Below are 20,530 nucleotides of genomic sequence, written 5' to 3'. Positions count from 1 at the left end.
AACATGCGGTTTCCTAGGGACCCAGGCTCCATGTCCAGAGGTGGGGCGAGGGGCACCCCACTGGGCCAGAGAGAAAGGGGCGTTTGCAAACTGGGTAGGTATTCTGCAGCTTCGGAACTAGAGGCCTGGATGCATGGGCCCAGGAGAGGAGAAACTTGGGAGGGGCAGCCACAAGCAGTTGGGGTCCCTCACAAGCTGGCCTAAGGGATAGGTAACAGTTTCCGGCCGTTTAGACTCACTGTGAAACCCGGGGCCCCAAAACCCCTTCCGAGGATTGCCCCTCCCTGCCTTGGGCGAGAGAGGCAGGACCTCTTTTACACTTCAGTCCTCGCAACGTGAGGCTCAGAACAGGGCCTTTATAGACCTGTTTCTTCAGAACCGGGAATATGCCACCGCCCTCGCCTGAAAACTGCGAATGCCCTAAGCCCTAACACTCCCCTGATTTTGGATTTATCATAGCCACCTGCTAAGAGACCCTAAAACGCCGCAGTGGGGCGGAGCTAGGGGCGGAGCCAAGAAGGTGCCAAACCTCCTCAGGACCCTCCCTTAACAGCGTGGATGCTCGTAGTCCCAGGGGTTCCAGCCCAAATCCCGACTCCCTGACCCGGTGGGCCCCACCCAGGCAGACGCCCCGCCCCCGACCAACTAAGCTGGCCGCTGACCTAGTATGGACACAGCGCTGGGAAGAGAGGCGGGGAGGGCAACACCGGAAAAGGGACTGTGTCCCAGGCACCGCCTATGGGCTACCCCTCTCTCCCCCGCCAAGACGGTGCACCTGCTTCGGTGTGTGTGGGGGGGGGATAAAGGGGGGATAGGAAGATGGTTGCGCAGCAGCTGTTAAGCTCTCCAAGAGCTAAAAATAATTGCAACAGAGAAGAGAGTAAGGAAGCTCAGGGACAGTCGATTTATTGGGGAGTGGGTGCACTTGGTCAGACCCCATTCATAAATAGGAGGGGTAGGGAGTTGAGGAAAAAGAAGGCAGTGTCCTTAATCACACTGGGCATCGGGACCTAGAGACTGGTGAAAGGGCTCCAAAAAGGGAAGGGCAGAGTAGTAATTCCAGGGCCCACCCTCTGGATGAAAGGTGGGCCTGATCCCAGGAATCGCAAACAGACTCAAGGGCAGATGTGGGGTCTGGCGTGGAAGATCAGATCTTCTCATCCGGGGCTGGCAGGCGCTGGTGAGAAGGTTCTACACCCCAGATCTCCCGGGCATACTGGGCAATGGTGCGGTCACTGGAAAACTTGCCGGAGGTGGCTATGTTCCTGATCACCATCCGTGTCCACTCTCTTGGGTTCTGAAGACAGGAAGGGAGGCTCTAGGTTCGCTCTGCTGGCAGACTGCCCCCATTCTCTTTCATTCAAGCCAGAATCAAACAAAGCCCTACCAGCCCCTGGCCCACGGCCCCTCACCTTGTACAACTCACTGACTTTGTCCTGGCATTTAATGTATTCCTCATAATCTGCAAAGACTTTAAACCTGGAGGAGAATGGAGAGACCAGAGCTCAGTGAGGTTAAGAGCCAAGTCCTTGGTGCAGCAACTGGAGTGAATGAAGTTGCAACCCTGGGCAGCCTCCCCACCCACCCAAGCCTCCATGCAGCCTGGCCAGCCAGCTCACCGGTCATGGTGCATGAGCATGTTGACAATGTCCTTGAACAGGTCGGGCTGTTTAGGGGAGAAGAAGCCGCTGCTCAACTGTTCGATGATCTGCCGAAGCTCAGGAATTCGGTCGTAGTACTCCTGGGCATTGTACCTGCCAGAGCACACCTGTGGTCAGCTCCCGCCAAAGGGTGCCCAGCTTCCCAGAGAAAACCTGGGAAGGCCTGAGGCTCAGGCCTCCACAGCTGCCACACTGCGCTCAGCTTTCTTCTCCCACTCTGTAGATGAAGACACTCAGGCCCAAAGGAGTCAGAAAAGATAAATCTGGGGCTGGAGAAATGGCTCAGTGCACCTGTGCACACATAAACACACACCTATAATTTTAGAAAAGGAAAAAAAGAAAGAGAGAGTAGTCTTGGAGCCAGGCAAGGACAGTTCTCACATGCAGTGGCAGAATGCTTACTGCATGGCATGTGAGAGGCCTTGGGTTCCATTCCCAGCACCACCAAAAAACAAAACAAAATAAAACCTTCCATGAACATCTTCTTTCACCATCCCCAGTCCGCCTCTGATAGGTGTGACCTTACGGTCAGGGGTGAAATGCAATCAGGCCAAGCTCACTGCAGGCTCGTGACAGCTTTCTCTCACTTTCGAGGAAACATTCATCCACCCTGAAGACGGCCTTCCCTCCGTCCCTGGCTCACTTTCCCCTTATGAACAACAGAGTTCCACAGTGATCTCAGGTCCTGGCATTGCCCTCGTTGTGGCTCTCCATGCCTGTGCGCAGCCTCCACACTGCCACACACTGCCACTCTTCCCCGTCCTCTGCGGGCAGAATTTTTCTGGTCTTGAACATCCCAGATCTCGTTCAATGCATCTTAGGGCCAAGAAAACAAGATCTGGAATTTCTTCTTTCTTTCTTTGACAGGGTGTCATCATATAATCCTATCTGGCCTAGAACTCGCTATGTAGATCACAACAGCTTCAAACTCAAGGAGATTCGCCTGCCTTTGCCTCCAGAGTGTGGGGATTAAAGGTGTGTGCCGCCATACCCCACTCCAAGTCAGAAATTTCTAGGAAAACGCCCTTTCAGCAGCAAATGCCAGCTCTGGAGCTGCTGCTGGAAGTGTAAACTGTGCCAGCCTTCCAGGATTTGAAAATCTGTGGCAGAGGTTTAGGAACTCTCACTTTTTATTTTTATTTTTTCTTTCTTTTTTTGGTTTTTCAAGAGAGGGCTTCTCTGTATTACTCTGGCTATCCTGGAACTCTGCAGACCAGGCCTGCCTCTGCCTGCTGATTGCTGGGATTAAAGGCCTGCGCCACCACTGCTCAGCTCTTTTGTTGTTGTTTCTGTATGTCGGGGGTGGTGAGCATGCCTTACCACACATGTGGAGGTCAGAGGGCAACCTTAGATGAGGGTCATCACCTTTTCACTTGCTTCTGAGACAGGGTCTCTTTGGTACTGTGTAGGACAGTTACCTGGCTCACCAGCTTCTAAGTCTTCTGTCTCCACCTCCCTTTTCCTTCAAGCTTGTTGGGATTACATATGCTTGTGCACTCCTTTTACATGGGCTCACCAGACCTACACCACAAGCACTTTTACCTACCGAGCTATCTGCCTAGCCCAAGAACTCAGTTTTTGATCCTGAGTATTTACCTTCTAATATGTATCTCCAAATCAATCCCCTCCCTCATAAAGAACAGTTTGTTTTGCGGACTGGGCAGTGGCTATAGCCTAACAAATTTTTTTTGAGATAGGGTCTCACTATACAGTCCTGGATGTTTCAGAACTTGTGTAGACCAGGCTGGCCTGAACTCAACAGACACCTTCTTGCCTCTGCCTCCCAAGTGTTAGAATTAATGCAACAGTCACAACATTTGGCTTTCCTAATAATTCTTGAGGGAATAACCAAACATCTGGGTACTGATGGAAAAGGCTGCTCACTGCAGTAACATTTATAGCAACAGCAACAGGTCAATTTTAATGTCCTGGGATTTGGAACTGGTTATAATATAGCTTGGCTAGGGAGCTGGAGAGATGGCTCAGCCTTTAAAAGTTGCTATTCCAGAGGACCTGGGTTCAATTCCCAGCATCCACATGGCAGCTCACAACCATCTGTAACTCCAATTCTAAGGCACCCAATGCCCTCTTCTGGACTTTATAGGTACAAGTAGACATGCCATGCATAGACATACATGCAAGCAGAACATCTATATGCACAAAATAAAATATTAAACATAGGGGGCTGGAGAGATGGCTCAGAGGTTAAGAGCATTGCCTGCTCTTCCAAAGGTCCTGAGTTCAATTCCCAGCAACCACATGGTGGCTCACAACCATCTGTAAAGGGGTCTGGTGCCCTCTTCTGGCCTGCAGAAGACACATACAAAATATTCTTTACATAATAAAATAAATAAATGTTTTAAAAAACATATTAAACATACATATATACATACATATAAATGATAAAAGTCTGTCTTAGCTAGGGGCACGCTTATAGCAATCAAGCACTTAAAAGACAGAGACAGGAAGGTTTTTTGAGCCCAGGAATTCTAAAAGCAGATTGAGCCTCAAAGTGAGACTCCATTTTAACAATAAATAATTAATTAAAACATTTATGATGCAATGGCAAGCACTGGGGAGGCAGAGGCAGATCTCTGTAAGTTCTGTGAGTTCAAGGCCAGCCTGGTCTACAATTGGAGTTCTAGAACAGCCAGGGTTGTTACACAGAGAACTCCTGTCTTGAAAGATGTAATACCAAGAAAATGTTTTCTTTGAAGGATCAATATAAGCCTTTGTCTCTTTCTGCCATGGTGTCCAGACAGAAAGCCAATGATGTAATTTTCTTCTAATTTCAGAACTACATAATTTCTGCTTTCTTTTCCTCCCATCCTGCTACTTCCTTTTTTAACCTTGTTGGCCACAAACTCCCTCTTTAGTTTTCCAGAATCCCAGCAGGCATCTGTAGCTAAGATGTTACACAGGCTGGCCAGCCTCTCCCAGCATGCCTCTTGACTTGACTGTAAGCCACACACTCTGATACTCCGGACCCCATACCCTCTCTGGTCCAGCCTTTCCACGTCCTCCACCCGCATGCCGAAGATGAAGAAGTTATCCTCTCCGGCCTCCTCTGCCATCTCCACGTTGGCACCGTCCATGGTGCCAATGGTCAGAGCCCCGTTAAGCATGAACTTCATGTTGCCAGTGCCTGAGGCCTCCGTGCCCGCGGTGGAGATCTGCTCCGAGAGGTCGGCAGCAGGAATCACTGCAGAGTTGTGGGAGGAACACGAGGTCAGTCCCAGGGACAGCCCTGCCAGGCTGAATCTGTCTCTACTCCAACCCACTGCCTTCTGCTGATTCCAGCCTGACCCCTACCCCTCCGCTGTTCTGCGGCTGTTTGACAGTGCTTCACCACACAGCCCTGGCTAACCTGGAACCCGCAATGTGGGACAGGCTGGACTTAAACTCACCGTGTGATCCTTCTCTGCTATACTTTTTGGGGTTTTTAGTTTATTTGTACATGTATGGTGCATGTGTGCATGTATATGTTCGTGTGTGTGTGTGTGTGTGTGTGTGTGTGTGTGTGTGTAAGGCCAGAGGTGGATGCCTAGAGTTTTCCTCAATCATTTTCTACTGATATTTTTTTAATTTATTTATTTATTATGTATACAATATTCTGCCTGTGTGTGTGCCCGCAGGCCTGAAGAGGGCACCAGATCTCATTACAGATGGCTGTGAGCCACCGTGTGATTGCTGGGAACTGAACTCAGGACCTTTGGAAGAGCAGGCAATGCTCTTAACCTCTGAGCCATCTCTCCATCCCCCTATTGATATTTTTTAAATAAATCTTTATTTATTACATATACAGTGTTCTGCTTGCATGTATACTTGCAGGTCAGAAGAGGGCACCAGATGGTTGTGCGCCACCATGTGGTTTCTGGGAATTGAACTCAGGACCTCTGGAAGAACAGTCAGTGCTTTTAACCTCTGAGCCATCTCTCCAGCCCCCCTCTATTGATATTTTTAAAATAATTCTTATTTTATTGTATGTGGATGGGTATTTTGCCAGCATGTATTTGTACCACATGCATGCAGTGTCTGTAGAGGCCAGAAGAGGGTATCAGATCCCCTAGGACTGGAACTACAAAAGGTTGTGAGCTACCATATAGGTGATGGGAATTAAACTCAGATCATCTTGAAAAGTAGCCAGTGCTCTTAACCACTGAGCCATTTCTCCAGCCTGTTCAATTTCTTTACCGTGACCAGGAAAAGATGGCTAATGGCTCTTTGGGACTGAGCTCGTCAGAGCTCCCGTGCAGCCATCCCGGCACCCACCTTTCTCTGCCAGTGAAACTCGGTAGTTCTCCAGGAAGATCACTCGGAGGCGGTCTCCCACTGCAGGGTCGTGGTTGACCACATCCCCAATGGCAGTGATGAGCTTGATGATCATCTTGGCCATGTGGTACCCAGGTGCAGCCTGTGGGGAAGTCTTGGGTCAGCACTTCGGCCCTCCCACACCTTGATCTTGTGACTATCCAGGCACGTGTTCAAGACCCAGCCAGTCTGCCCTAGGTCTCTCACCTTGCCTCCAATCATCACAGTCCTTGGCACCATGAACCTGTTGGGCTCTCTCTTGATGCCTGTGGAAACGAGAGGCATCGGGGCACTTACTAGTACAGGCAGCCAGGGCCAGGGCATGGACAGACAGTGCTGGCCCGGGCTGTTCACTTGGCTGTGTCTGTCAGGTCTCTCTGTCTCTGAACCTCAATTTGTTCTGTGATGTGGGGTGCGATGGTTAATGATGTCAACTTGAGAAAAATTTAGAATCACCTGGGGGGAGGGGGAAGCAGGCCTCTTGCCACATTGGTGAGGGACTGTCTGGATCACATTAATGGAGGTGGGAAATCCTGCCCATTGTGGGCGGCACTTTTTCCTAAGTAGGGGATTCTATACTGTGTGAGAGTGGAGAATAAGAGCAGCAAGATGGGTTAGCAGGTAAAGGCACTTGCTGCCAAGTCTGATGACCTGAGTTCAATCCCTGCAATGTACAAAGCGAAAGGAGAGAACTAACTTCTGAAAATTGTCCTCCACAGACACGCTGTATCATGGCGTACACACATACACATAATATACAATAAATAAATAAACATAAAATAATTTTTTGGCTTTTTGAGACAGGGTTTCTCCGTGTAGCTTTGGAGCCTGTCCTGGAACTAGCTCTGCAGACCAGGCTGGCCTCGAACTCACAGAGATCCACCTGCCTCTGCCTCCCAAGTGCTGGGATTAAAGGCGTGCGCCACCACCGCTCGGCTGTAAAATAAAATTTATAGAAGAATGGAGGCTCTGGCATGATGGCGCATGCCTGCAGCACTAGCACTCAGAAGGCAAAGACAGTCAGATCTCTGTTAGCTCAAAGACAGTCTGGTCTACACAGGAAACTGCAGGTAAACTGGGGCTACATAGAGAGACCCTGTCTCAGAGAGAGAGAGAGAGAGAGAGAGAGAGAGAGAGAGAGAGAGAGAGGAGACTGGCAGACATACATTAATCCATTGTTCTCACTCTCCACTCCTGACTGTGGATGCAATGTGACTACTTCTTTCAAACCTTGACTTCCCCACAATGACAGACTGTCACCTCGAATATTGAGTAAAATAACCCCTTTTTCCCTTAATTGCTTTTGTCGGGTAATCTTTATTTTTTTAAGATTTATTTATTTATTGTATATTGGGGTTTTGCTTGCATGTATGTGTGTATGAGGGTGTCAGACCCTCTGGAACTGTAGTTACAGACCGTTGTGAACTACCATGTGGGTGCTAGGAACGCGCCTGGATCCTTTGGAAGAACAGCTAGTGCAGCCGGGAGGTGGTGGCACACACCTTTAATCCCAGCACTTGGGAGGCAGAGGCAGGTGGATCTCTGTGAGTTCGAGGCCAGCCTGGTCTACAGAGCAAGTTCTAGGACAGGCTCCAAAGCTACAGAGAAACCCTGTCTCAAAAAACAAAAGAAACAAACAAAAACCAGCCAGTGCTCTTAACTGATGAGTCATCTCTCCAGCCCCTTGTCAGGGAATCCAGGAACCTAAGATGTGAGGATAACACCATACCCTAAGGATAGTCACCAGACCCCAGGAGACACTGATCTAGCCACTGATGGTACAAGGGGAGATGCCCAGAGTTGGGGACTCAGTTGGTGGGGTCCCAGCCACTCACGGTTATACAGGGTAATGACGTGAAGGCAATTGAGAAGTTGGCGCTTATATTCATGAATCCTTTTCACCTGGACATCGAAGAGGGAGTTGGGGTTGATGTGGACTTTGTATTCTCTCTCGAGGTATGCAGAGAACTTCAACTTATTTTCCTGGAGATTGAAGAGATAGAGGGCTCACCAATGAATGACCTTCAGTTTCCAAAAACACCCTAGAGTCCCATTGTTTTGTACTTAGGCCCAGGAAAGCAGATGACAGGAAGCTCGCCCATTACTGCTTGCCTCAACCCCTGCACCAAGGCAGACATTGTTGATGTATGCCAGCATTCTCTCAATCTCACTGCTGGGAGAGATGGGCCCCAGATGCCAGCCCCAGTGCAGGAGGCCCAGGCTGCTGTCCTCCCCACCTGTTTCACTTTAGCGACATCACGGATAAAGGATTCATCATCCACATAGGAAAGCAGTTTGCGCAGCTGGTCCAGGTCTGAGATGTACTCCTCACCAATGCGCTGTGGAAATACAGCTTTTAGCTAAGACCACCCCATCCTGGCCTCGCTTCTCCAGGCTAGCTAGACCCCTCCACCTTGAACTTCTCTTCCCATAGCCAGAGCACTGTGGATACATCTGTCTTCCTCCTACACCAACGATGAGCCCTCTGGTGACTGCTCCATCTGACCCCAGCTGGCCTCCTGACCTCTGACCTTTCTTCCTGTGGGCATGACCTCTAGCCACCCACCAGACATCTGCCCCTTCACAGTCTCACTTCAGATGTGACAGCATTAAACTGTGAACTCCAGCAGGTTCGTCTCTATAGCCACAGCCTCCATTAGCCATAGGGCAAGCTTGTTCAAAGTAAGAAAGCAGTGCCACTTCCTCCAAGGGGACACCAGTCTTGGGAACACAGTACAGGACTGTGGCCCTCAGCTGGGGCCTTTGTACTGGAGCTACCCACTACTGTCTCATAGTGACCTGCATTTCTCCGATCGGCCAGAGTGACCTCTCACCTCAGCAATGACCTCTGCCAGTCCAGGGTTACACAGAACCAGCCAGCGCCGAGGGGTGATACCATTGGTCTTGTTCTGGAACTTGTGAGGCTCCAGTTCATAAAAGTCCTTGAAGCTGCAGGTTGGGGTTGAGTGAGGGTCACCATTCACCTCTGTAGAGCCCTCCCACCTGGTCCCCTACTCAATTTTTTTTTCCTAAAAAGGCTTGGATGCAGGTGCAGACCTGCGGCAGGTAGGAGTACTGTGTGTAAGAAGGGGTCCTCTAGAACAGGACTGTACTGGAAAGGGACTAGTGTGTTCTAGGGATGGGTCACCCTTGAGCTAGGTGAGCCGGCTCAGTATTACGGGTGCTTGCTGCTACGCTTGCCATGAGTGACAGAGTGGATGGCAGAACTGATGCCCTCAGGGGTGGGATCAGCCCAGAAGACCCTGGTTGATGCCATGAGAAGGGGCGGGATCCACATGCAAAGGAAGAGTGGTATGGGCGGGGCTTGTGGAGAGGCTCACATGGTTTTCTTGAGGATCTCCGAATGGATGCGAGCCACACCGTTGACTGCGTGGGAGCCAGCAATGCACAGGTGTGCCATGTTGATGCGCTTCACTGAGCCCTCCTCCACGAGTGACATGCGCCGCAGCCTGTCTACGTCCCCAGGGAATGCGGCTGCCACCCGCTGAGCCCCCCCCCCCAAAAAAAAGTCCAGAGCTAAGACCAGGCTCCAGACCCAGAGATCTTAGTCTCCAATCCCCTCTGCCCACAGACTCCGCCCATAGGCCTCCTGACTTCAAGGCTGGCCCACTCCCACACCGCCCAGCTCACATTAAGGAAGCGCTGGTTGATCTCATAAATGATCTGCAGGTGCCGGGGCAGCAGTGTCTCCATGAGGTGCACTGGCCAGCGCTCCAGGGCTTCCGGCAGCACTGTGTGGTTGGTGTAGGCACAGGTCTTCACTGTCACATCCCAGGCCTGACATACAAGGCAAAAAGTGGCTGTGCAGCCGGTGGCCCCGCCAGGGCCCAGCTGGGTTTCAACCAGCCCTCTGGTTCACACTCAGCCCCTGCTCAACCCCCTGCTGTCCTTTAACTTCACACTGGGAAGGAGACCCTGGAGGCCAAGTGACTCCTGTAAGGGTAAAGCAACTGAAACTTACCTTGTCCCAGTCCAGCCGTTCCAGGTCCACCAGAATCCTCATCAGCTCAGGGATCGCCAAAGAGGGGTGGGTATCATTGAGTTGGATGGCCACCTGTGGGGGGGTGAGTCGTTCTGCATACACTTCCAGCCTCCGCTCCTCTGTAGAGTGAGGCTGGACAGAGGAGGCCATGGGACTTGAGATGGGGAGTCAGGAGTCTCCAGGCCAGCACACTACCTTATCGGGGAAGGCATCAAAGTTTGTGCGCACAGGATCACGGCTGCCAAACTTGGAGGACTTGAAGCGCCGGATGATGTCCTGGAGGGTGGCAGCCACCACAAAGTACTCCTGCTTCAGCCGCAGCTCCTTCCCTTCGAAGAACTAAGGGAGGTACAAGGCAGAGTGCAGTTGGGGGTAGCAGGGTGTGGGGCCCACAGCTGCTGTGGGTGTGACCAGGAGACCCCTATCACACACTAGGTCCCAGTGCCCTAAACTGCCCCCACCTTCTGAACCCAGGAGTCTTTGCCCCAGCAACTAACTGTAGCAGATGGTGTTAGAAAGACATAGATGAATCCTGTGAGACTCCCCAGGGAAACAGCTCCCAGGAATTGTCACACCCCAACCCCTCCCTCAGGATTTAAAGGACTTAATAGGACACACAGGGACAGCAATACAGTGAGACTAGGACAGTGGCAAAGGTCCCCGCCCCCAGCTCCTCTGTCCCTCTCCAAGGACTTGGGCTTCCAGCCTCCAAGCTGAAGGGCAACGCACGTTATCATTGGGGTACAAGACACGTGAGATGTTCTCAGCCAGGTTTCGGTCCAGCACAGCCTGGATGTAGCCGCCAACGTTGACTGAGGGACAAAGTGGATTTGGGTGAGGCTGGGGCTGGGCATGGGCCAGGCAGGGCTAACTAGGGCTGCCAGCTACCAGCAGAGGGACTTACAGTCCTTGAGGTTGAAGTCATTAGGTGCCTTGGCCGACCAGAGACGCATGGTGTTGACAACGTTGTTTCGATAGCCAGGCACAGGTGTGTCGTAGGGCATAGCCAACACTACCTACAGGGGGCAGCTGAGTCAGAAACTGGACAGGCTGCCGGGGTCCAGCCCTAAGCAGTGCCTGAGCCTGGTTTGTGGGGCCTCCCGACCAAGAGCTGAAGCTCAAGTCAAGAACTCTGCCAGTGCCCAAGGCAGACTGTAGTTCTAGCTCAGAGCTTACTAGCCAGGTTACCGGGAGCAAGCATGGATCCTCTGAGCCTCAGCTACAGAAAGAAGAGAAGTAGAAGTCAGGGCTGGAGAGATGGCTCAGTGCTTAAGAGAGTACTGGCTGCTCTTCCAGAGGACCTGGGATCAATTTCCAGCACCCACATGGCAGATCACAGCTGTCTGTAACCTGTTTGAGGGAATCCAACACCCTCACAAGGACATACATGCAGGCAAAACACCAATGCTCATGAAAAAATAAAATAAAGATATATGAGTCAGGTGTTGGCAGCACATGCCTTTAAGCCCAGCACTCAGGAGGCAAAGGCAGGCTGATCTCTTGTGAGTTCGAGGCCAGCCTGGTCTACAAAGTGAGTTCCAGGACAGCCAGAGCTACACAGAGAAACCCTGTCTTGAAAAATAAAAAATTAAAAGAGAGAAAAAGAGAGGAAGAGAAGATGTGTCTGCTAGAGCAGGCCTGGAATCCCAGCCACTGGAGAGATTGAGGCTGGAGGATCACAAGTTCAAGGCCTGCCTAGGCTACAGGGTGAATTCAAGGACAATCTAGGCAACTTAGTGAGTCCCTGTGTCAAGTAAAAAAAAAAAAAAGGATATAGCTCAGGGTGTAAGGACTGTACATCCCGCAGCCCTGCAGATAAGTAACTAAGATCTCTCCAACATCCCCACTGCACAGCCCAACATCGGCCTCCCTAGACTGCCATGAGGATTATGGGAAGGAAGACAGTTGAAGCCAAAGTGGGTCTCTGCTGGGGCTGCTCTACAACCTGGCCCCACCCAGTGAGAGCACACTGGACTCAGAAGAGAGTTAGGGGAACCTGGGTTCAAGATGAACGCTACACAGGGGTCAGTTCTAACCAGGGGTCTTATATCTAGCTGACCACAGGACTACTTAGCAGTAACCAATGCCAGACAGCCCTATCTCCCAAAATCTTTTGTTTGCTTTTGTTTTATCAAGACAGGGTTTCTCTGTAGTTTTTGAGCCTGTCCTGAAACTCACTCTGTAGACCAGACTGGCCTTGAATTCACAGAGATCTGCCTGCCTCCTCCTCCAGAGTGCTGGGATTAAAGGCGTGCACCACCACTGCCCAGGCCAAACATCCCATAATCTATAAGCACCAATTTACCACAAAGAACTACCTGCTACCACAATGCCAGGGGCACCAAAGGACTGCCTATATGGGGCTTTGGGGCTTCACCTTCCCTCCCTGACACCCTTGATGGGGTAGAATGGAATATAGGCCCAGGCCCCATTGCTCAACCCCACAGACACTAAGTTGAAAACCAAAGGAAGGCAGGTCTACAAACTTCCATTCAGAGCTGAACAGGCCAGGCTGTCAGGACACCTGCCTGTGCAGCAGCAGCAGCCGACTGGCCCAGGCCTAGATAGAAGAGCAATAAACACCATTTCCGAAGGTCTAGAGGGAGGAGTCACAGGACAGGGATTGGGATACCCAGCAGGTTTTTGGATCCATTCAACTTGCTACCTGGTTTTGAACATGCCAGTTCCATCCAAGAGGCCTCATTTTCTCTCCTGCCTCAAATGTGCAGTCTTCAATGGCTGGGCTAAGGTTTGTGTTGGGGAGAGGAGCTGGCCAGGACAGAGTGCTGGTGGAGCAGAGACAATTCCCTCCTCCTTTCAGGGTTGACACTTTGCCTGGCCTCCCGATAACCCTGACTAGCACCTCCCAGCTCTGGCTGTGTGACCTCCAGTAAATCTCTGGGCCTCTCTGAACCTCAGTGCCCTCCTTTGTAAGGTGACAGTGGGCTCAAGGGACTTCCACTTGTTTCCTGTGCCCTATTTTCTCTAGGAGCTCCCCTCCCTTCTGCTGCTCACCGAGTCCCCCCAGAACCTGCACCCGTCTTTATCTTCACCTGTGTGTCCACCCACTTGGCACCCTGGCTGCTGTGCTCCACTCGGCCATAGAAATGCACGGGCAGTGTGAACTCAGGGCGCGCCTTCTCCCAGGGGTTGCCGTAGCGAAGCCAGTCGTCGGCCTCTTCCATCTGGAGGGTGAAGGGGAACATTACATAGATGGCATGAGTCCAGGGACTCACATTCTGTGAGTTGGTGAGCCATCCAGCAGCACAGAGTATGTTCTAAGCATTCCACAAGGGTCACCAGCTGGCTTTGAGGCAAGGGGCAAGGATGTTTGTCTGGGGAGCTGGGATAGGTTCAGAGCCTACCCAGAGACAGATGACCAAATGAGGGACCTCTCTATTGGGACTGAGCACCACAGAATTGGGGTCGGGAATGCTCACCTGCCAGCCCCCACAGATCTTCTGATTAAAAATCCCAAATTCATAGCGGATCCCGTAGCCATAGGCAGCTAGTCCCAGTGTAGCCATGGAGTCCAAGAAGCAGGCTATGGGTACCAGGGAAGTGGGTATCAGGCATCCAACACTAGGGACTCCTCCACCCCACCCCACAAGCCATGTACTCACCTGCCAGGCGGCCGAGGCCCCCATTACCCAATCCTGCATCCTCCTCAATCTCCTCCAGCTCCTCCATGTCTAAGCCCAACTGAGAGAAGGGGTGGAAGTAGAGTGGTCAGGCCCAAGGGCCAGCATGGGAACTCCCCCTAACCTTAAATGCTTCCCCCACCTGGTAAGTAGCCTCATCACAGGCGTTCTCCAAGGCCAGGTTCACCATGGTATTCTGAAGTGTCCGTCCCATGTAGAATTCCAAAGACAGGTAGTAGATCCTCTATCCAGAGACGGAGAAGAGGGATCAGAGCCACCCACTGACATCCAGCCAGGCACAGCTGCATCTGAACCTCTAGCCCTCCTGTCTTACTTGCCAGGCCCCAGCATGTCCTATCTCAGTCACCAATTCTTTTCTCCCTGCTCAGAGGAGCCACTTCAGACTTTGGGGTCCAATAGGTAAGAAAGGCATTGGTCCCTACATTCCTTCAAAATGCCTTTCCATCTGGCTTCGTTCAGTTTCCCCTTCTAGAGAATGAGGCTGGCCAGGCCTATCTCCAGGATTAAGGTGTTTATGAGAAGTGAGGACACCTTCTGAGATACATACCCCTCCTAATATAGCCCATCAGGAGGTCAGGACATTGAGAAGCACCTCTGAGTGCTCCCCCAGAAGGCACTGCCAAGGCCCAGAGGAAAAAGTCATTTTCAAGGTCACACGGTGACTCAGGGCTGAACCTGCCCTGTACTGCGGTTCCCCTCAGCCTCAGTCGGGAGATGAACAGAAGCATGGGAATGCCTCGAGCACCCAGTCTGCCCATTTCCTGGGTCCCTCCCTGCCCCTCCCCCACCCCTGCTGTGGAGTTAGGTTCCTGACATTTACCAATGACCCTACCAGACACTTGATACCTGCTGCCCCAGCCTTGCCCTGCCTGTGGCACAAGCAGATTGTGCCATGCACACATTTGATGACATGTCCTTCCATGCCAGATCCAAACTGGGCCACAGGGGGATACATTTCCTGCCCACCAGCAGCCCCCTCCAACCTTGTCTGGCACATGTGTAAGCAGCCCGCCCACCCTGAGCACCCCTGGGTCTCCCTCCTCAGTATTTTTTCTGTCCAGAACCCCTAGATCCTCCAACCCCAGGCTCCTAAAACAGCAATTTATTTTGCTGTAGAAAATTTGGGCCTCAGGAAGGGCCAGCTCCCTGGCAGGCCTCACACCCAGCTCATTTTCCACCCAGGGTGTCCCCTCCTGTAGCACCTTGGGGTCCTTTTCGTAGTAGTGCTGCTGTGTGCGGATCCAACGTCCCACGAGGTGGTCCCGCACAGTGTGGGCCAGAGCAAAATAGTAATCTCTTGGGGTGGCCACATTGCGGTCCTTGACCAGGGTGAAATGCAGGTGGCGGTTGAAGTTCTTTTTCAGCTCAGACACATTCTCCACACCGGCCAGGCCGCGAACACTGATTTGCTTTCTCTTATCCTGGTCTGAAAGAGGCCTGGACATGGCTGCAGAAAGGCAAGCTGAACTGAACAGACTGAGAATCTGGTTGCCTCCAGCCAGGGAGTGGAGCTGCCCAGCTGTGAGGGGATTTAAGGCCTGGCTCGGGGCAGTATGACACGCCTTCCAGGACGTGGGAGGGTCTTGGCCTTGGAGCTCAGGGAGCTATTTTGGGGGCAAGTGGAGAGGAGAAAGGGGAGGGAGGGACAAGGGAGGGGCATGTTCACAGCTGACCCACTTCTCCCAGGGTTCCTAGGCCTTCTGGCCCCCGGCTTTTGGAAGACTGGAGACAGGATACTTCAGAAAGAGCTGGGATCCTCTGGGAGGCCAGAAGCGTACCTAAAACATTCTGGTCGAGACTTTGGCTAAGACATTATCCAATCTAGGCTTTCCTGAGCTATAGATGAAAGGTGGGACTGGATTGTGGACCCTCCTTAAAGAGGCAAAGGGGTTGTCACAAGTGCAGGACACATCCTCTTTTCCTCAGAACAGCAGGGCTTGCTTGTGACATTTGTCTAGAGTGCAGCCACTTCTACGGGTGAAGTGCCTGTCAAGCTGGTCATAGCCATTCCTCACCTGGCTGGGACACAGTCCATTGCTGCACGTAGATGGGGAAGTCATGGACACTAACTAGAGGAACCAGGAGCTGGGAATGAGTGTGCCCTAAACAGAGAGTTGCTGCTAGTTCAAAGAGGCTCGCAGCTGTGAAATGGGAGACCAAGTGTCAGAGGACACTGGCTCACTTCCCAGCACCCATATGGCAGTTCACAACTGTCTGTAACTCCAGGATCTGACACCCTCACATAGGCATATGTGCAGTCAGAACACCAATGCACATAAAACAAAAATAAGTAAATTTTAGCCAGACAGTGGTGGCGCATGCCTTTAATCCCAGCACTCGGGAGAGTCAGGCTGATCTCTGTGAGTTTGAAGCCAGCCTGGTCTACAAAGAGAGTTCCAGGACAGCCAAGATCATTACACAGAGAAACCCTGTTTCAAAAAATTATATAAACAAAACTAAATAAATAATTCTTTTTGGTAAAGAAAATGGAGGCCAAGACCCTGGGCTGCAGGAAGTGCCCTGAAGGAAGATGGATGCCTGCGGTAGAGGGCCACTGCTCCCACCCCACCCCCACCCACCAAGGCAGAGTGGCTCTCAGCTTCCTCCTGTTGCTGTCTCTCAAGCTCTGAAGTGACCTTTTCCAGAGAGATAGTCGGGTTACAGGACAGCTTTGCATGCAGCCCGAAGCAGGGGCTGCTGGGAACTACAGTCCTGGGTCTGTGAAAGTGAGACAGCATTCTCTACTGGTTCATGACACCCCCAAGTGTCATTGGGCTGGAGTCCCAGTCACAGTAGGACCCGTAAGTTCAAACCTCTTCCTGTTTTTATTTTTCTATTATTTATTTATTTATTTATTTATTTTTTTTTTTTAAGATTCATTTATTGATTACATACACAGTATGTACTCTATGTATGCCTGCAGGCCAGAAGAGGGCGCCAGATCTCATTACAGATGGTTGTGAGCCACCATGTGGTTGCTGGGAATTGAACTCAGGACCTCTGGAAGAGCAGTCAGTGCTCTTAACCTCTGAGCCATCTCTCCAGCCCCCTCTATTATTTATTTTGAGGTAGGGTCTCACTCTCTATCCCTGACCATCCTGTAACTCGCTATGTAAACCATATTAGCCTCGAACTCACAGAGATCAGCTGCCTTTGCCTCCAGAATGCTTGGGGTTAAAGGTGTGCATCAGGAGTTCAAGTCTTGCTTGGGCTACAGATAAGTGTTCAGGCCAGCCTAGGCAACTCACTGAGATGCAATCTCAAACTAATACAGAGGGCTGAGATCTGGCTCAGGATCAGAGTACTTGCCTAGGCTCTGCACTCAGTTCCTAGCACCACAAAACCCAACAAACCAAACCATCCCTGAACAACAGCACTGAGGTCTCCCCCATGACCCACTGCAGACAAGATGGTGGCTGGAGGCTTTTCCTCCTGTTCCCACCAGGCTATACAATGGAAAGGGATTGTGTGTGCTAGATCCTAGCTATGTGACTTCCAAGAGCCTATTCTGTCCCTTTTCTCCACTTCACCTGTAGAGCCTAGTCCTCAGGCTCTCCCTTCTAGACTTCGGTTGCATTTGCAGCTCAGGTACTATCTTGCTGTTGTGTGAATCTTGGACTCCTTTATCAAATGCATACACAGTCTTGAATAAAATTCCTGCTTCATCCCAGCACTTGTGAGGCATAGGCAGGTGTATCTGTTGAGTTCAAATCCAGCCTGGCCTACAGAGTGAGTTCTAGGATAGACTCCAAAGCTACACAGAGAAATCCTGTTTTAAAAACCAAACCGAACAAATTCCTGCCTCATCAGCTGTAACCTCCTAACTTAGGTGAGGATGGTCTGTAAGGACAGCCATTTTCAAGTCCAGCTTCTTTGAAGGAACAGAACCTAGGCCCTCAGGCTATTTCAAAAGCTAGTTGTGCCTCCAGGGTAGCAAGCTGACTGACAGGGAAGAACTGGGTGTTCTACTCTTGAGAGCGAAGAGTTGAATAGGTACAGGTACTACTGCACCGGGTTCTGGGATAGCCACACCATTTCTGACCTCCAGCAGGCAGGGTTCTGGAGTGCCCAAACAGCGCCGTGTGTGGCCTAACCTGCAAGTCTTCAGGCTAAGCTGTTTCTGCCCCTACCATGGGCACAACACCCTGCTTCTATTTCCTGGAGCCAGGTTATCAAATACAGAAACCAAGAAAACACAGGTGCTTACACAGATGAAGTGGGGACATAGTGCCAACACTCTTCTTTTTTCAGTGCCAGGCAAGTGCTCTACCATGAAGCTACACCCCCACCCTACTTTCATTTTTAGTTTTTTTCATTATTTTTTTTTTCTGTAGCTTTGGAGCCTGTCCTGGAACTCGCTCTGTAGACCAGGCTGGCCTTGAACTCACAGAGACCCACTGGTCTCTGCCCCACAAGTGCTGGGACTAAAGGCAAAGGCGTGAGCATCACCGCCTGGCCATTTTTAGTTTTTTTTTTTTTTTTTTTTAATTGTATTGACCATTGAGTGTGGGGCTCACACGGTGCACATAAGGAGGGCAAAGGACAATTTTGGAAGTTGATTCTCTCCTACCTCGGGTTCCAGGAACAAACTCGGATCATCAGGTTTGTGCTTCTACCCAGTGAGTCCCATTTCAGACACTCACTTTTCAGATGTGTATTTGCATGATTTTCATGCATGTGTATAATGTATTTTGACCAAATTCACTCCCCATACTTTACTTTCTTCCTTTATTGGTATTTTGTATATATGTATATATACATATATATATATATATATATATATATATATATATATATATGGCTGTATGAGGGTGTTTGGACCCTTGAGTTAACAGCTGTGAGCTTACTAGTGGCTATGCCTCTACAGAAAATGTCTCTTCCTTCCCCAGCAACCCAGCAACCATTCAACTACCCAGAGATCACCAGGGAGAATAGGGCCTTGTGAATCTTTTCCCTTTCTGTGACAGGATGGCAAGACCAGTCTTGTGCAGGTAATCACAGCTGCTGGGAGCTCAAGGCTGCCACGGCCATGTCATACCCTGAAAATGGCACCACTCTATCCCCTCTTCTGCCATCTTCAAGTCTTGGGGTAATATGAACATAACATTTATGACTGAGCACTCATGCCACTTATCCTCAGCATTTTGACCAGTCAGGAATATCTGCAGTGAGCACTGTACCCCCTCCTTCCCATGAAAAAATGAAGCTATGGGCTAGAGATGGTCAGCAGTTAAAGAGCACTTGAAGCTCTTCCTGGGGACTCAAAACCCTTGTCACGCAGCTAACCACCTGTACTCCAGCTCCAGAGGATCCAATGCCCTCTTCTGCCATCCCTGTTGTATGGACAACAGTAAATTGGCTGGGCATGGTGGGTGTTAGGACTCAAGGGCATACAGACCTCTGTGAATTAAAGTTGATCTCTAACCTATGGCCACAATTATTTCGAAGGAAGTTTGATGAGACCATCCAGAGCAGTTCACTAAATGATATCAGTTGCTTCCCCAGTAGGCCTATAGCCTCCCTAACCATGAGCATTTCAGCTTACAGTACCACATGTAAATTTCTTCCTGTGGAGGTCTCAAATTTCAAAGTGGTTAATTACCTCCAAGAGACTTGTTCCTATTGCATGAGTCCACCGCTGGGTAAAACTGATGACAATACTGTCCTGTCAGTCTGCATAGTACCTTCCAGCACTACAGGGATGGCCTCCACACCCACTTCTAGCTTTTGATCTGTCTTGTAACACGTGGTCCATCGACACATCTTGCCATCTAGTTCTGGCGAGCAAACAGCAGGTGTGTCAATTTGTCCCTGATTTTTGTGTGGTGGCTCTGGTTCATCAGTGGTTTTTAGACAAGATTTCACTACGTAATTCTGACTAACCTCAAACTATACACCCCACGTCGGCTTTGAGCTCAGGGATCGATTTGCCTCTACCTCCCAAGCGTTGGGATCAAAGCACACACCAGACTTGGTCATCAATTTTTAGTTTGAGACAGGATCTTATGAAGCCTCGGGTAGCCTTCAACTCTAACAATTACTTCTCATTGTCCTTCCCCTTTCTCCTAAGTGCTACAATTACAGGCACATGCTACCATAACACCCAGGCTTAAGTCTTCCACACCACTTTCATTTTTCTAGGGGTAAGTTAAGATGGGGATGCTAAAACACAGGACCCTGGGGATTTGGGGCAAAACAAAAAGGCACTTTCATGCTATTTTCGGTGTGTATAGATGTTTATTGTTAGTGTGGGCGCGTGTGGAGAATGGAGAACTCCCAGCACCCACCTCAGAAGACAGTCTACCCTCTTTGAAACGCATCCTCTCACTGGCCTTAGCCTAGAGCAGCTGGCCAGCGAGCTGCAAGAATCCGCCTGTCTCCCATCAGCCCAGCACCGTTACCACACCTGGATTTATTAAGATTTTGTTTTTTTGAGACAGGGTTTCTGTGTAGTTTTAGAGCCTGTCCTGGATCTCGATCTGTAGGCCAGGCTGGCCTCAAACTCAGATATCTGCCTGTCTCTGCAGACAGGGATTAAAGGCGTGTGCCACTATCCAGCAATTTATCAGTTCTTGAAATTCTCATGTTTTCATCTTATATCCATGTTCATTCACCCAATTTTGTGGCTCTTTTCTTTTATAAAAACATAATGTGCCTGGTCTACAAAGCAAGTTCCAGGGCAGTCAGGACTGTTACACCGAGAAACCCTGTATTTTGTTGTTTTTCGAGACAGAGTTTCTCTGTAAGTTTGGAGCCTGTCCTGGAGAGAAACCCAAAACCTAACCCTCCACCCCCCAAAAAATAACCTACTATGGTAGTCTGAAATGTAATTGGCCCCATAATCTCACAGGGAGTGGCCTTATTGATTGGAGGAAGTGTCATTATGGGGCTTT

General features: G+C 50.5%; 1 protein-coding gene across 1 annotated transcript; it reads right to left on the bottom strand.

Annotated features, from left to right (window-relative positions):
* Positions 1–916: 916 nt before the first annotated feature.
* Pygm (glycogen phosphorylase, muscle associated) lies at positions 917–15,223 on the bottom strand. Its single transcript, XM_038330511.1, has 20 exons — positions 14,840–15,223; positions 13,759–13,860; positions 13,599–13,677; positions 13,416–13,519; positions 13,029–13,160; positions 10,880–10,991; positions 10,705–10,787; positions 10,171–10,314; positions 9,955–10,047; positions 9,624–9,770; positions 9,314–9,477; positions 8,807–8,921; positions 8,210–8,311; positions 7,808–7,955; positions 6,180–6,238; positions 5,934–6,075; positions 4,656–4,863; positions 1,620–1,754; positions 1,413–1,479; positions 917–1,297 (listed from the first exon to the last, which is right to left on the bottom strand). The coding sequence occupies exons 1-20, from the start codon at positions 15,080–15,082 to the stop codon at positions 1,148–1,150; spliced, it is 2,529 nt and encodes an 842-aa protein (XP_038186439.1). The 5' UTR covers positions 15,083–15,223; the 3' UTR covers positions 917–1,147.
* Between the last annotated feature and the right edge of the window lie 5,307 nt (positions 15,224–20,530).

Source organism: Arvicola amphibius, chromosome 1, assembly GCF_903992535.2.
Source record: "Arvicola amphibius chromosome 1, mArvAmp1.2, whole genome shotgun sequence".
NCBI classification, from domain to species: Eukaryota; Metazoa; Chordata; class Mammalia; order Rodentia; family Cricetidae; genus Arvicola; species Arvicola amphibius.
Note: the sequence above shows the minus strand (reverse complement) of the source record. Positions and strands in the feature narration are given on the sequence as shown.

What these genes read in the sequence shown, in the direction of transcription:
- Pygm (XM_038330511.1), bottom strand. Translation starts at nt 15,082, where the DNA reads ATGTCCAGGCCTCTTTCAGACCAGGATAAGAGAAAGCAAATCAGTGTT. An exon ending in AACGGCTGGACTGGGACAAG is followed by an intron (nt 9,771 to 9,954) that starts GTAAGTTTCAGT and finishes CTTGTATGTCAG; the next exon opens with GCCTGGGATGTGACAGTGAA. An exon ending in TGGCAGAGGTCATTGCTGAG is followed by an intron (nt 8,312 to 8,806) that starts GTGAGAGGTCAC and finishes GTATTTCCACAG; the next exon opens with CGCATTGGTGAGGAGTACAT.